We start from the raw sequence: 14,724 nt of genomic DNA, 5'->3' as shown, positions 1-14,724 counted from the left end.
AGGGAGACTGGAACACGCATGAAGGTTTGGTGTTTACCTTTGCAACAGTGGGATTTTCCGAACTTCTGCAAACAGATACTTTAACCTCCTGCAATGCTTTCTGGGAATTAAACACAAGCAGCCACACCCGGAAGGGAGCTGAGCTGCCAGTTGGCACCGCACACTGGTCCCTGAGGCCTCCAGGGAGGTGGGGAGCCCATGGGGAAGAGACTCAGACAAGGGCCCTGGGATTTCGATCAATTCCACAGCTTCCCCGCACGAATGCAGCGAGATAAGCCAGCGTCTGAGAAAGCACACTGACGTACTCTACCAAGACAGGACTGGATTGTTGCTATTATTACAGCATTCTTAACTTCCGAATATTAACAACAGCTACTATTTGTTGACGGTCTTGCACTTCTTGCATGACCTTGGCCAAGTTAGTTTTCCTCCCTAGGGCTGTTTCCTCCCACCAGCTATGAAGGAGCTGTAGTGAGGACTGAATGAGATCTCCTCAGAAGCTGGGGTTTACTTCCCAAAGAAACAAACCACATGTCAAGGGTTGTTGTTGGAAGATCCCACACCAAGAACCGCAGAGTCCGGGTGGTCGTGCCTGATTTACCAGACTTTGCCCTCACTGTCCACTGTCTGGGACTGGAAACTCGAGTGCCTGGCGGTTTCAGTTCTCACGTGAGAGCAATCATGTCAGCTCCACCTCTGCAGCATCCTGATGTTCTATATTCTTTAAGCAGCTGACATCTTTTTAAATATATACATTAAAACTAACAAAACCTGCTACCCAATATTTCTTTTATCAACAGAAAAAAAAAAAGTACCCCAAATGCATGTTCTTCTGGCATAGAAATGTGCCGGGAAGCTGTAAGCATCACTTTGTTTCCGCTGCTGTGGTTCTGAATGTGCTTATGACCCACTCCCTGGTCCTCATGAGACTCCTGGGCCTTTTTACCGGACGTTGGATTCAGCCAGCAGACCCACTTTCGCTAACCCATAGACTGGAAGACAAACGGAGACATTGACTTACACCCTCAACTTGCCTGCAGTCAAATTTTGGAGACAACTATGTGCATAAAAATATTCATATTTAAGAACAACTTTAGACCTGACCAGTTTGGCTCAGTGGCTAGAGTGTCGGCCCTTGGACTGAAGAGTCCCAGGTTCAATTCCGGTCAAGGGCATGTACCGTGGTTGCGGGCACATCCCCAGTAGGGGGTGTGCAGGAGGCAGCTGATGGATGTTTCTCTCTCATCGATGTTTCTAACTCTCTATCCCTCTACCTTCCTCTCTGTAAAAAAATCAATAAAATATACATATTTTTTTAAAAAAAGAATGACTCTAATGCTATAACATAGGTGCAAAGGGCAGGAAACTGGGAAAAGAATGGATTTCTTTTGATCAGAACATCAGAAAAAGCTTGCACATCAGAGATAGGCAACAGGACCAACAAAAGCATAAGCACTAATCTGAAACACACAAAACAAATGTTTAGGTTCTGCAGGAAACCTGTAGCTGTGAGCTGGTTATGAGTTTACAGCGCACAACTGTGGACAACTGCGCTGAATGGCTACCCTAGTTACGTCGCTGATTAAGTGCAGGGTCAGCGCCGTCCCAGTCGGAAGACGGCCGGTACCGGACTCACCGCCATGGCTCTGGAAAGGGGCTGTTTACTCAGGAGGTTTTCACTGACGGCCAAACCCTTGTGTCTCTCATGCTTGGGGTGGGGCAGCTGTATGGTTCCCGAGGCAGGCTGCCTCACCTTGGAGTTTTCTCTTTTCAGTAACCATAGGGTATGCACACCCCATCAGCAGCTGGGTTACATAATGCTTGGGCAACCTTATATGTGCACTCCCAGATCGAGTGCCCCATCATGTATCAATCAGTTACAAACTCATCTGCAATCTATTCCTACAAGGACCCTCTCCCCATCCTCTCCCGGCCATTGCTGCCTTTCCACCCTAATTTTAGATATTCATAGATTGTCTTTGGGTTTTTGCCATCTGGTCTCCCTTCTCACGCTCAGTTTTTCCTTCCCAGCCAGCCATTATCCCTCTGCCTATGCTACCTTCCTGAAGCCTGATTGCGGGTAATATAATGGCGTGTTTAAGAGAGCGGGCTCTGGCACAAACAGAGTTGCGTTGAAGGCTTGCCTCTGTAGATAAAAAGACAATAAATGGGAATGATCATCTACATCCAGGGTTGGCAAGTCTGGCCTGTGCCATAAAGTTTTGTTGGGATGAGCCATTCCCATTCATTTCTGTATCATCTAGGACTGTTTTCCTCTACAGAAGCAGAGTTGAGTTTTTGTAACAGGGATTGTATGGTTCTCAAAGCCTAACATATTTATAATATGGTCCCTACAGAAAAAGTTTGCCAATCCAAGATCTATATCACGGAGGTGCTGAAAAAATTACATACAAAATGTCATGAAAAGAGGCAAAGGGATTCAAGATGACAGTGTTGGAAAAGCCTGAACTCACCTCCTCCCACAAACACAACACATCTGCAGCTGCATACGGAACAATGTTCTTGGAAAGAGACCAGAAAACTAGAGGAACAGTAAATCTACAACACAGGATAAAAGAGCCACATCGAGACAGGTAGGAGAGGCAGAGATACGCTCTTGCTCCACGTGGGGCAATCCACAACTGGGAGGGACCTCAGAAACACAGAACTTGTCACCAAGAAGCAAGGGTTGATCCCCTAAGCTACGGCAAGATTTTACTGTTCATTTTAGTTTGCTCCTCAGCCAAATGGGATTAAAGGGTGTTGAACTATTCAAGGGAGGATTATAAAGGTACAAATTAGATTATGCATATTAACAAGGTTAGTCCCTCCTCGCCTGCAGGAATAAGAGGAGATCCCATCAACCATACTTCTAAAGATCATCCTAGTACCACCCTTTCCCACAAGTCCCACCTCCAAGGAGTAGCCTTTGGTGGGCGAGGTCTTAAAGAGATTAATCCTCCTAGTGGTATCTATAGGCCAGGCTCACAGTATTAAGCATTTAGGGGGAGACTGGCTTCAGAGACTCTTCTTGGAGACACACTTCAGGGACTCACTCAAAGGAGCAGGCTCCAGAAACGACATATGACTTGGATTGTGCTTGGTTTTTGACCAGGAGCACTCTACATCCCTTGTGCAAAGTGGTGTTAAATACAGGAGAGGGCGACAAGAAGACTGGACTACAGCTGGTGGCTGGAACTCTTCTTGGAAACTCCTAGTGGCTTCCACAGGGAGGGAGGCCTGAGCAGACCTCAGCTTCTCACTTTTCCTCACTCCTGGAGGATCACACGGACTGACGAGACTGTCTTGGGACAGACACCCTCACTGCACAATGGCCAGCTGTCCCATCTGCCTGGATTACCTGAGAGACCCAGTGACCACTGAATGTGGGCACAACTTCTGTTCCTCCTGCATCCACCAGCACTGGGAAGGTCTACAGGGCACCTTTTCTTGCCCTGTCTGCCTCCACCACGGCCCTGACAGGAGTTGGAAGAGGAACACCCAATTGTATCACATGACTGAGATTGTTCAGCAGATTCCCGGCATGAGGGGAAAGAGGAAAAGGCCAGAGGAACCCCTGTGTAAGAAGCACCGTGAGGGTCTGTCCCTGTTCTGTGAGAAGGACCTGGAGGTGCTGTGTGCCCAGTGCAGGGTCTCTGATCACGGGGATCACCCCCTGATACCCATTGAAGAAGCTGCAGCTACTCACAGGAGGAAGCTCAAGAGCTATATTGAGTCCTTGAACGAGCAGATTAAAGATACTGAAAATCGGTCAGAAATGCAAGTGTCGAAATGTTCTGAATTGAGACAGAGGATAGAACATCAAAAGGATGAATTGCACTCTGAAATTAAACAACTTAAAAATTTTTTGGAAAAGGAACAGAATGCAATGCTTATCAGTTTGCTAACTGAAACAACAAATGTTGAAGAAAAATTAATGGAAGAGAAAAAACAAATATCAAACCACAGCTCCATATTAAACAGTCAGCTTAGTGATATTATCAGTAAGTGTTTGCAGATAGACGTGGATTTACTCACTGGTGTTGAAAGTATCCACAACAGGTATGATAACCTAGAGACCCTAGCCACCCTTTTATATGAATTAAAGGAGGAGAGTTGCTCTCTCCCCCCACATTATTTGGGCCTGCATAAAATGATCCACACATTTCAGGTAGATTTGACACTGGATCCTGAAACAGCCCATCCAAGTCTCACTATCTCAAGAGATAGAATAAGTGTGACCTATAGGACATCATTTGGTCTTCATAATCTTCAGGCACGCACTTCTTACCCAGCTGTCCTGAGTTCTAAGGGATTTGATGCTGGCAGGCATTTTTGGCAAGTAGAAGTAAGAGGCACAGGGGCATGGTGCTTAGGCGTGTGTAAGGAATCTTTCCCCAAGAATGCTCCTATGCCACCATCCCCAAGAAATGGCTGCTGGCAGCTTCAGTTCTGGGCAAATACATCTGTCACATGGGATTCAGGCAACTGGGAACGGATAGGCATTTTTCTGGACTATGAGTTGGGAGAAGTTTCATTTTATAATTTGAGAACTAGATCACATTTGTATACTTTCAGTGAAAGGTTTACAGTAAAACTTATGCCCTATTTCTGCATAGGACTTTTTACAAAATCACTTGTAATGCGTATAGTCAAAGATGAATGATGAACTGCCTTGTAATCTTTTTGATGCTTTTTACTCTCTTCCTGTGTTAATAGAGAGTGCTTGTAATAAAAGGCCCAAGTACAAAAAAAAAAAAAGAAGAAGCAAGGGTTCGTGCCCCACATCAAGCACCCCCAAATCCTAGGTCCTGCTCTACAGAGACAAGCTGCCAAAATATCTTGCTTTGAAAACCAGTGGGGATTACATCCAGGAAAATCATGGAACTCTAAGGAATGGAGAGTCACTTTAACGGGAGTGCATGCAGACTCGCTTGTCCTGTTGACCTAGCACAAAGGCAGCAGTTTGAAAAGCACCTAAATACATGTGAAAGAGACACAATTACTAATCTTAAAGCTTCTTCAGAGAGGCAGGAACCTGTTGGGATCCTCTCCAAGGACAGACACTAATGGGCACCATTTCTGCAACCTGATCCTATCTTGCTAGTCCTGGATGCCTGGCACCATTTTAGAATTCTTCCTCTCACCTCCCTAGCAGCTGTGGGAGTGGCCCAGCAACCTCCATGCCACAACCATGTCCCAGCCAGCTGGGCGAGCACCCCACCTGCACCCACACAGCATCTTCCACCCCACCACAGCAGGTGGGCATGCAGCCTACACAAGGACACCCATGGGAGTCTGGCTCTGGTGGCCAGGGGGATTGTGCTTGTAATCTCCATATATCATCTTCTACACAAGCATCTCCTGCAAGACTGGGAGAGGTAGCTGATTCATCTAATGTGTAGAATCAGGCAAAAGTGGACAGAAATATGTTCAAAACAAAACAATATAGAACCTCAAAAAAAAAAAAAGACTCTGTAAAGCAGAGATAAGTAATCTGCCTGACAAAGAATTCAAAGTAGTGATCATAAAAATGCTCACTGAACTTGGGAGAGGAGTGGATAAGCACAGTGAGAACTTCAACAAAGAGAGAGAAAATGTAAAAAAAAAAAAAAAAAAAAAAAAAGCACCTAACAGAAGTCACAAACGAAGCTGAAGAGTAGCTGAACTGAAAAGTAACTAGAGGGATTCAATGTCAGACTGGATGCAGCAGAAGAACAAAGCAGTGAACTGAAGGACAAAGCATGGGAACTCATCTAGACAGATCAGAAAAAAAAACAAGAAAAATTAAAAGTGAAGACACATCATAAGATCTATGGGACATCATTAAGCAGAATAAAATTTGTATTATAGGGGTCCCAGGAAGAGAAAAGAGGAAGGACCAGGGAACTTATCTGAAGATATAATGACTAAAGCTTTCCTAATCTGGGGAAGGAAACAAACATTCAAGTCCAAGAAGCCCAAATAAGAAAAACTCAGATCCACACCAAGACACATTATAATTAAAACTAGAGGCCTGGTGCACGAAATTAGTGCACAGGCGGGGGGGGGGGGGTCCCTCAGCTCAACCTGCACCCTCTCCAATCTGGGAGCTCTCAGGGGATGTCCTACTGATGGCTTGGGCCCACTCCCCGTGGTTCTCTGCTCTCTGCAGCGCCTGCCTGCTCCACACCACGGTGATGGGCAAGCAGGCCCTGTTGGGTGCTATCTGTGGGTGTGCTTGCCTGCTCCTGGGTCACCACAGCAATGGCCGAGCAGGCCCTGCTGGGTGCTGCCTGCGGGCTGTGCTTGCCTGCTCCCAGGTCGCCATGGCACTGGTGCACTTGCCTGCTGGGCTCACATTACTGGGGTGACGCTGCCAGTGTCCTGCCCTGGCTGCTATGGGCGCCACCATCTTTGTCATGGAGTGATGGTTAATTTGCATATTACTCTTATATTAGATAGGATGTCAAAAGTTAAAACTAAAGAAAGAATTCCAAAAGCAGCAAGATAAAAACAACTTATTACACACAAGAAAAACCCCATAAGGATATCAGCAGATTTTTCAGCAGAAACCTTGCAAGCCAGAAAGTAGTGATACAATGCATTCAAAGTGATGAAAGGGGAAAACCTACAACCAACCATACTCTACCTGGCAAGGTTATTACTAAGAACTAAAGGAGATCCTGGCTGGTGTAGCTCAGTGGAGGAGGTTATGGTTCAATTCCCAGTCAGGGCACATTCCCAAAGTTGCAGACTCAATCCCCAGTAAAGGGCGTGCAGGAAGCAGCCAGTTGATGATTCTCTCTCATCATTGATGTCTCTCTCTCTCTCTCTCTCTCTCTCTCTCTCTCTCTCCCCCTCTCCCTTCCTCTCTGAAATCAATAAAACATTTGTTTTTTAAAAAAGAATTAAAGGGGAAATAGTTATCCAGATAAACAAAGCTAAGACTTCATCACCACTATACTGGCCTTACAAGAAATGTTGAAGGGTCTTTTTAAACTGAAAAGAAATAGTACTACTTAATAACAAGGAATCATATGAGTGTAAAGGAAATGTAATAAAGGTAGGGTATTAATAAATTATAAAGTTAGTAAAAAGGTCAAAAGACAAAACTAGTAAAGCTACAGCAAATAGTTAAGAGATATATACAATTAAAAGATGTTAAATGTGCCTAACCGGTTTGGCTCAGTGGATAGAGCACCGGCCTACGGACTGAAAGGTCCCAGGTTCAATTCCGGTCAAGGGCATGTACCTAGGTTGCGTGCACATCCCCAGTAAGGGGTGTGCAGGAGGCAGCTGGTCGATGTTTCTCTCTCATCGATGTTTCTAACTCTCTATCCCTCTCCCTTCCTCTCTGTAAAAAATCAATAAAATATATTTTTAAAAAAAGATGTTAAATGTGACATCAAAAAACAAAATTGGGAGAAGAATTAAAATATAGCTTTGGACTATGTTCATATTCAAGTTGCTATAAATTTGAAATAGACTCTTATATTCACAGAAAGTTGTATGCAACCTCATGGTAACCACAAAGAAAATACTTACAGTAAATATGCAAAAGAAAATGAGAATGGAATATAAACATACCACTAAATAGTCATCAAACCAGAAGGAAGAGAGAACTAGAAGAAGAAAAGGCCAGAGAGGAACTACAAAAACAACCAGAAAACAATGAACAAAATGTCAATAAGTACACCTCTGTCAATAATTACTTTAAATGTATTGGAGAAAATTTCCAATCAAAAAGCATAAGTGGCTCAATGTATAAAAATAACAAGATGCATCTACGTGCTTTCTACAAGCGGCTCACTTCAGAAAGATAGACACACAGACTAAAAGTAAAGGGATAGCCAAAAATCCATGCAAATAGAAAAGAAAGCTGGTGTAGCTGGACCAATATAAGATAAAATTTACAACAAATATTATAATAAAAAACAAAGAAGGGCATTAATTACATAATAGACCACATACAGGCAGAGACAAATAAACATATCCTATCCAATGTAAAGCATCTAGAACAAAACAAATGAAAAAGGTGAATTCCAAGTGCTACATAGGAGAAAGAGTGAATGAGCAATATACCTGACTACCGGTTAGAATTTGTTTTAATTATTCCTAATAAAAATTTAGTTCCCTAATATTTATTGTAATTTTGCAAGGCAGGTATTGGGACTTATTCATTCTCAATATCCCTAGTGGCTCACTTAATGATGCTCAATAATTATCAGAGGAATAAATGAATGATGAAGCAAGAAGATAAAGGAAGTGGATAAATGGATGTGTGGATGTGTGAAAGAAACACTGTATCCCTCCATCCATTAATGGACACTGTTTCCATGTCTTGGCTATTGCATAAATGCTGCAATAAACATAAGAGTGCATATTTCTTTTTGAATGATTGTTTTCTCTTTTTTCAGGTATACCCTAAGTGGAGATACAGGATCCTATGGTAGTTCTATTTTTAAATTTTGTACAGACTTCCATACTGTTTTCCATAATGGTTGCACCAATTTAAATTCCCACCAACAGTGCACAAGGGCTCCCTTGCTCCACATTCTTACCAACACTTGTTATTTCTTGTCTTTTTGATAATATCTATTCTGCCAGGTGTGAGGTAATATCTCATTGCATTTTTCTGATTATTAGTGATGTTGAGCATTTTTATGTGCCTTTTGGCCATCTGTATTTCTTTAGAAAAAAATGTCTATTTAGATCTTCTGTTCATACTTCAATTGTATTTTTGTTATTAAGTTGTATGAGTTCTTTATTTAGTTAGTTTCTTGATCCCTTGTCAGATAAATGATTTGCAAATATCTTCTCCAATTCAGTAATTTGGCTTTCATTCTGTTGATGGTTTTCTTTGTTGTGCAGAAGCTTTTTAGTTTGATATTGTCATATTTGCTTATTTTTGGTTTTGTTGCCATTGTGGTCAGAAAACATGACTGATATGATTTCAATCTTCTCTAATTTACTAAGACTTGTTTTATGGCCTAATATGTGATCTATCCTGGAGAATGTACCATGTTTACTTGAGAAGAATGTGTATTCTGTTGCTTTTAGATAGAATGTTCTATATATATCTTTTAGGTACATCTGGCCTAATCTGTTGTTTAAGGCTGATATTTCCTTATTGATTTTCTGTCTGAATGACCTACCCATGGGTGCAAGTGAGTTATTAACGTCCCCTACTAATACTGTAAGACTGTCTATCTCTTCCTTTAAGTCTGTTAATATTTGCTTTATATATTTAGGTGCTCTTATGTTGGGTGCATAAATATTTATAAATATTATATCCTTTTGTTGGATTGACCCCTTTATCATGATGTAATGCTCTCTTTGTCTTTTGTTATAGTCTTTGTTTTAAAGTCACTTTTGTCTTTAATAGACATATTACCAGAAAGGGACCAGTCCTGAGAGCAGGTCAGAGACAAAGGGGGCCTTGGAGACAGGCTTGGGGGCAAGCCCTGGATGAGCTGCTGCTACCCATTGCTCCCCTGGTTGCAAGTCTCATGGGATCCCTTAGAGTTTAGGAGATGCACGCATGTTGGAGAAGAGAAGGGGAAGAGAAAGGCACAGGCATGATCCTGGGAAGGAGGGTGTATGCTGGGTCCTTCATTTTGAGGGTTTTTAAAGGCTGAGAGTTTAGGGAAGGTCTTATGGGAGATCTTAATACAATATTCATCAGCTTGTTGCTGATGCACCAAAATGAGATTATTCCCATAATTTCATCTATCCTTGAGTGTTTTTGGCACAAATGGTGGCACTAATTATATTTCTGCTATTCATCTCCCTAGTAGGATGATTTAAGCTATTTACCCTCTGGTTGGGGAGAAGTGTAAACTATTTACTCTTTTCTTTTGGTGTTTTAATATTTTTAATTTTTTGTTATTTTTTAAATGTATCTATTGTTGAAAGTATTTCCCACATTGGTCCCTTCACCTCTCCCCCAACCCCCTCCCCCAGGCCTTCACCACACTATTGTCTATGTCCATGGGTTATGCATATATATATACAAGTTCTTACTCTTAAGTGTCCTTGATTAGGGAAGGTAGGATTTTGTGATTTACTAGATGGCTGTAAACTGCTTGGCTATTTAACTATCTGTCTCACCTTCCCTATCCCTCTTGTCCTGGCTTACTGGCCTGTCTCATTTCCCCCTCAGAGACTTCCACCCCTGACATCTTTTAGGGGTGATGAGGCAGAATGGTAGGTCTTCAGTAACAGCTTCCTGCGGACAAGGGCTGTGGTTCATGCCTACACAGGGTGTGGAAGCCTCTCCCTGCCTGACCTAAGGGGGAAAGGGACGGGGATCCGAGACTGGGACAGAGGCTGTTAGCTGATGCTTCCAAAGTAGAGAAAGGCTGGAACCCCCAAAGCATCATCATCTGTGTTGAAGGTGGAAATAGGATTCTTCCACGGAGTTGCAAGAGAAGCATTTTGGGGCTCACACATAGGAGGATGTGAGGTGCAGTGGTAAGATTTAATGGAGCAAAAACTAAGGACTGCCGCCAGATGCCAGTGTCTCACCCATGACCAGGTGGCTCGTGGATGGATGTCCAGGGCCAGGTGAGCACAAGGGCCCAGCAGGAGGGCCAGGATCCAGAACTGTAGCACCATCCCACTGGGCTCGGATAGGCCAGCATAGTCTGTGCCCACCCTGCGCTCCGGCCCCATCGGCGCCATGCTTCAGCCCAGGCTGGGTCCACACAGCTGCTATGAAGAGAGAGCACACCAACCAACCAACCTCAGGCCTTGTTAAGCTTTCCCCATATTTCCTTGGTTTGGGGAAACAGAAATCTTTCTTTCAGACTAACCAATCTTCTCCTAATTCTTCATGAGCTTGTACTGGGGTCTTCTAGGTCTTGTGTCCTTATCTTATTCAGTCTTTTTCCCAGATTTTTCCCAGGCTAGACTCTTCCATTTTAGTCATCATCTTGGCTAAACATGTCTCATCGTTTTGTTTCATCCTCTGGCTTCTGCTGTGCATGTCTCAGCAGAGGGATTTCCCCTGCCGTCTGTGCTTGTCTCCCAGAGATTGCAAAGCTGATTCTTCCTGCCCCTGGGGGGAGGGATGCTGATCCCCTTGGCTGGGCAATGCAGCTGAGCCCTGGAGTGTCCAGAAGCTATAGATCCCACACTTAATTACTCTTAGCCAGGTTTGCTCCCTTCTCTTCTGTTAATACCTGACTAGCTGCCTACTGTAGCAATATAAGTATAGCTACCCAGTTTTCTTCTGGTTTCCATTTGAATGGGACATTTTTCCCCCATTCCTTTGCTTTCAGTCTGTGTGTCCTGATATCTGAAGTGAATTTCTTGTAGACATTATGTAGATAGGTTTTGTTTGTTTGTTTTTTTATCGATTGAGCAACTTCATGTCTTTTGATGAGAGAATTTAAATCCAATACATTAAAGTAATTATTGATAGGTGTGTACTATTGGCATTTTGTTCATTGTTTCTGACTGTTGCGTAGTTTCTCTCTGTTCCTTTCTTCTTCTCTTGCTTTCTTCCCTTGTGGCTCAATGACTTTTTGTAGTGATGGGCTTAGATTCTTTTCTCACAATCTGTTGCATATTAACTATAGGGTTTTTTTTTATTTGTGGTTACCATAAGGGTTACCTTTCACAACCTATACTTATAACAGTTTCTTTTGTGGATAACAAATTTGGTTTGAAGACATTCTAAAACTCCAGATTTTTACATTCCCCAACATTTTGTGGTTTTGATGTCATATTTCACATCTTTTCATTGTATGTTTTATGCAACACCATTAACTAACCATTCTGCTCTTCTGCCTTCAATCATTTTATATAGTTTCCTCCTTTTAATCACTGTGAATTATCACTCACTCTTTTCTTTTGATTTTTTAAAAATAGCATATGCAACAGTCCCTTGATTTTTATTTACTTTATTTTTTTACTTGTATTTGGTTATTTTATTTTCTGATTTTAACTAAAGACTCCAAATATATTTGTCCACCCTCCATGAATCTGTTAAACATACCTATAAAATTAATCTACACTTAATACAACTTTTTCATCTTTTCCTTATTTTATAATCTCCTAATTTTCCTTACTTTCTATAATGGCATTATCTAAAATGTGCTTCTTGAGGAGAAACCAAGATGGCGGCATAGGTAAACACCAGAAATTGCTGTCACATACAACCACTTCAAAAATACAAATAAAGACAAAAAGGACATCATCCAGAACCACAGGAAGGCTGGCTGAGTGGAAATTCTACAACTAGAAGGAAAGAGAAAAGCACACTGAGACTCGGAGGAGGTGCAGAAGTAAAGTGCAGAGGTACGGAGGTGCACGCGGAAAGGGCTGGCAACTAAGGACACGGTTGTCTTTTTCAATCGGGAGGGAGTCTCAAGCTCCCGACTGCTCTGAACTTCAGTTCCGGGCAAGTCTCTGGGGACCCAGACTCATATTGGGAGAAAATGGATTGTCTGGCATCAGGCAGAACTCGAGGGCGGCTTTCTCTCAGAGGAGCTTGCAGTGATTTTTTTTTCTTTAATATAGTAGGCAGTTAGACAGACATGAGGAGAGCAAGGACGATGGGCCAATTGGCACTGCCAGATGTAACTAAGTCTTTCCACCTCTATGTATGCAAGACAAGGGGACTCCCCAGAAGCAAGAGGGAACTAGGCTGCAGACGAAGCAGCCCAGGAGGCTGCCCTAAAACCAGTGGGGCCTCTACAGATTCTCGTGACTCTTCCAGACCCTGAACTACCCATCTCACCAGCTTACAATAAACCCAATCTAGAAAAGCTGAAATCCATAACCAATCTTTACTCAAGTTCTTTCAGGCTTTACAGTCTACCTAGGAAGCAGACCAGAAGCACGTCCGAGATGCTCTGCCTGTATCCGGTTCATCCCTTCCAACCTGGTGACTCTGTTTGGATAAAGAAATTTGCTACCCAAGGACTGACTCCTACCTGGAAAGGACCACCCCCACGGCAGTCAAGGTTGACAGGATCCTGACGTGTCTTCATCACGCCCACCTCAAGACAACCAGGCAAAATAGAGAGTCCAGGACTCTTTGGACCCTCTAAAGATTACTCATTGGACCCTCATTCCAGGCCCTTATCTTATAAACAGGCCCACTGACTTTATTCAGCAAAGAATTAATTCTATCAAGCTTATAGTCCTGAGGGGTCAATTAATATAACTCCTTCCACAACAATGACCCAAAAGAGTCAATGATTTGACTCATGTACATAAAACCAGTGGGGAATGAAGTATCCATCTTATATAAAAACTGCTGTTTGAAATTTTAACCCTGCTATTCTGGCTTCTGTCTTAAATAATAAGAAAAATAAGACAACTCCCATTCCAGAGAGGCCATAAACTATGCCCCAGACAGAGTTGTCAGTGCTGACATCAGGCCAGGCCTTAAGATATGGTCTCATGGCCCCTTCCCAGCACACAGGCCTTCTTTCTCAGAAGGCCCTGAAGTCTCATTCCAAATTAGGGAGACAAAGGACTGGAAAAAGTATAAATAAAGAGAGTTTCCTCCATATTGGGGGCCCAGAATTTGAAAGACACATTTTTCTCTGGGCCTCCACAGAATTTAATAATAAAATGTAACTCCTGTAGTCGGCACTGCAGTTCAGCCTCTGCTTCGGCAGGGTGCTGTAACTGTAGTCTCTGGCCAGCTTAATAAAGGCTCCTAAATTTTGATCTGAGTCCCTGGTGGTCGTCTCTGCAGGTCACCCCATTACATTACACTGTGACTCCGGGGCCTCTTAGGGCAGGACTGAGGATCAGCCATAGCTGTTTGCCCAGCCCTGTCAATTCCCTGAGACCCCGCCCCACCCAAGCTGTGCGCAGAGGCTTTTGCATATGAATGGCCTGGCCCTTTGCAATCTGAAATTACCTAATAAACTGCAGCTGGGTCAAAAAGACCAGAACATCCAAAAGAAGGCCTAAGGCCCCACAGCAGCTTGCATTGCTTCACAGCTGGGCCTCATCTGGGCACCTCCAAACCACAAACAAAGAAGAGGAATCTGCAGATCTCTCCATAGCTCCTGCTGGGTAGCCTCAGGCAGAGGCTAAATTAGCACCTCCTTAGAGATCCAAGAGCCAGTGTACCCAGTAGTCAGAGTGGGACCATCCAGATTACAACTCCTCAGATCCATAAGGGACACACTCAAGGGGCAGACTCAGTGAGCACCAAAGCCCCACTGAAGCAAGTCTTGCCCCATAGGGGTGTCTCCAGCACAGAAGTTCTCCCACCATAGACACAGCTGATTCTCACAGCCAATTGGCCTGGAGGTCAATTCCTCCCAGTGATACCTACAACAATCCAGGCTTAACTACAACAAGACTGTTCACACAGCCCACAAAGGGGTGCACCAAGAGTGTCCACCTCAGGTAATTGGGGAGGCTGAGCCATGGGGCCTTATAGGACATCCAGCACAGAAAGCCACTCTATCAACACAGGGAAGCATAAAAAAATGTGGAGACAAAGAAACAGGTTACAAATGACAGAAATGGAGGAAAGCAAACTACTGAATATAGAGTTCAAAACCACGGTTATAAGGTTTTTCAAGAATTTTCTAGAAACCGCCAATAAATTTAGTGAGAACCTAAATAAATCTAGTGAGACCCTCGAGAATATGAAAAAGGACCAACTAGAAATTAAGCATACACTGACTGAAATAAAGAATATTATACAGAGTTCCAACAGCAGACTAGAGGATCGCAAGAATCAAGTCAAAGATTTGAAATACGAAG

General features: G+C 43.2%; 1 protein-coding gene across 1 annotated transcript; it reads left to right on the top strand.

Moving 5' to 3' along the window:
- Positions 1 to 3,514: 3,514 nt before the first annotated feature.
- Positions 3,515 to 4,666, top strand: LOC102433590 (tripartite motif-containing protein 60-like). Its single transcript, XM_006093785.2, has one exon. It carries the CDS (start codon positions 3,515 to 3,517, stop codon positions 4,664 to 4,666), a length of 1,152 nt encoding a protein of 383 aa, XP_006093847.2.
- The last annotated feature ends 10,058 nt before the right edge of the window (positions 4,667 to 14,724 follow it).

This window comes from Myotis lucifugus, unplaced genomic scaffold, assembly GCF_000147115.1.
Source record: "Myotis lucifugus unplaced genomic scaffold, Myoluc2.0 scaffold_123, whole genome shotgun sequence".
Lineage (NCBI taxonomy): Eukaryota > Metazoa > Chordata > Mammalia > Chiroptera > Vespertilionidae > Myotis > Myotis lucifugus.
The sequence above is the reverse complement of the archived record's forward strand: the minus strand, read 5'-3'. Positions and strand labels throughout refer to the sequence as shown.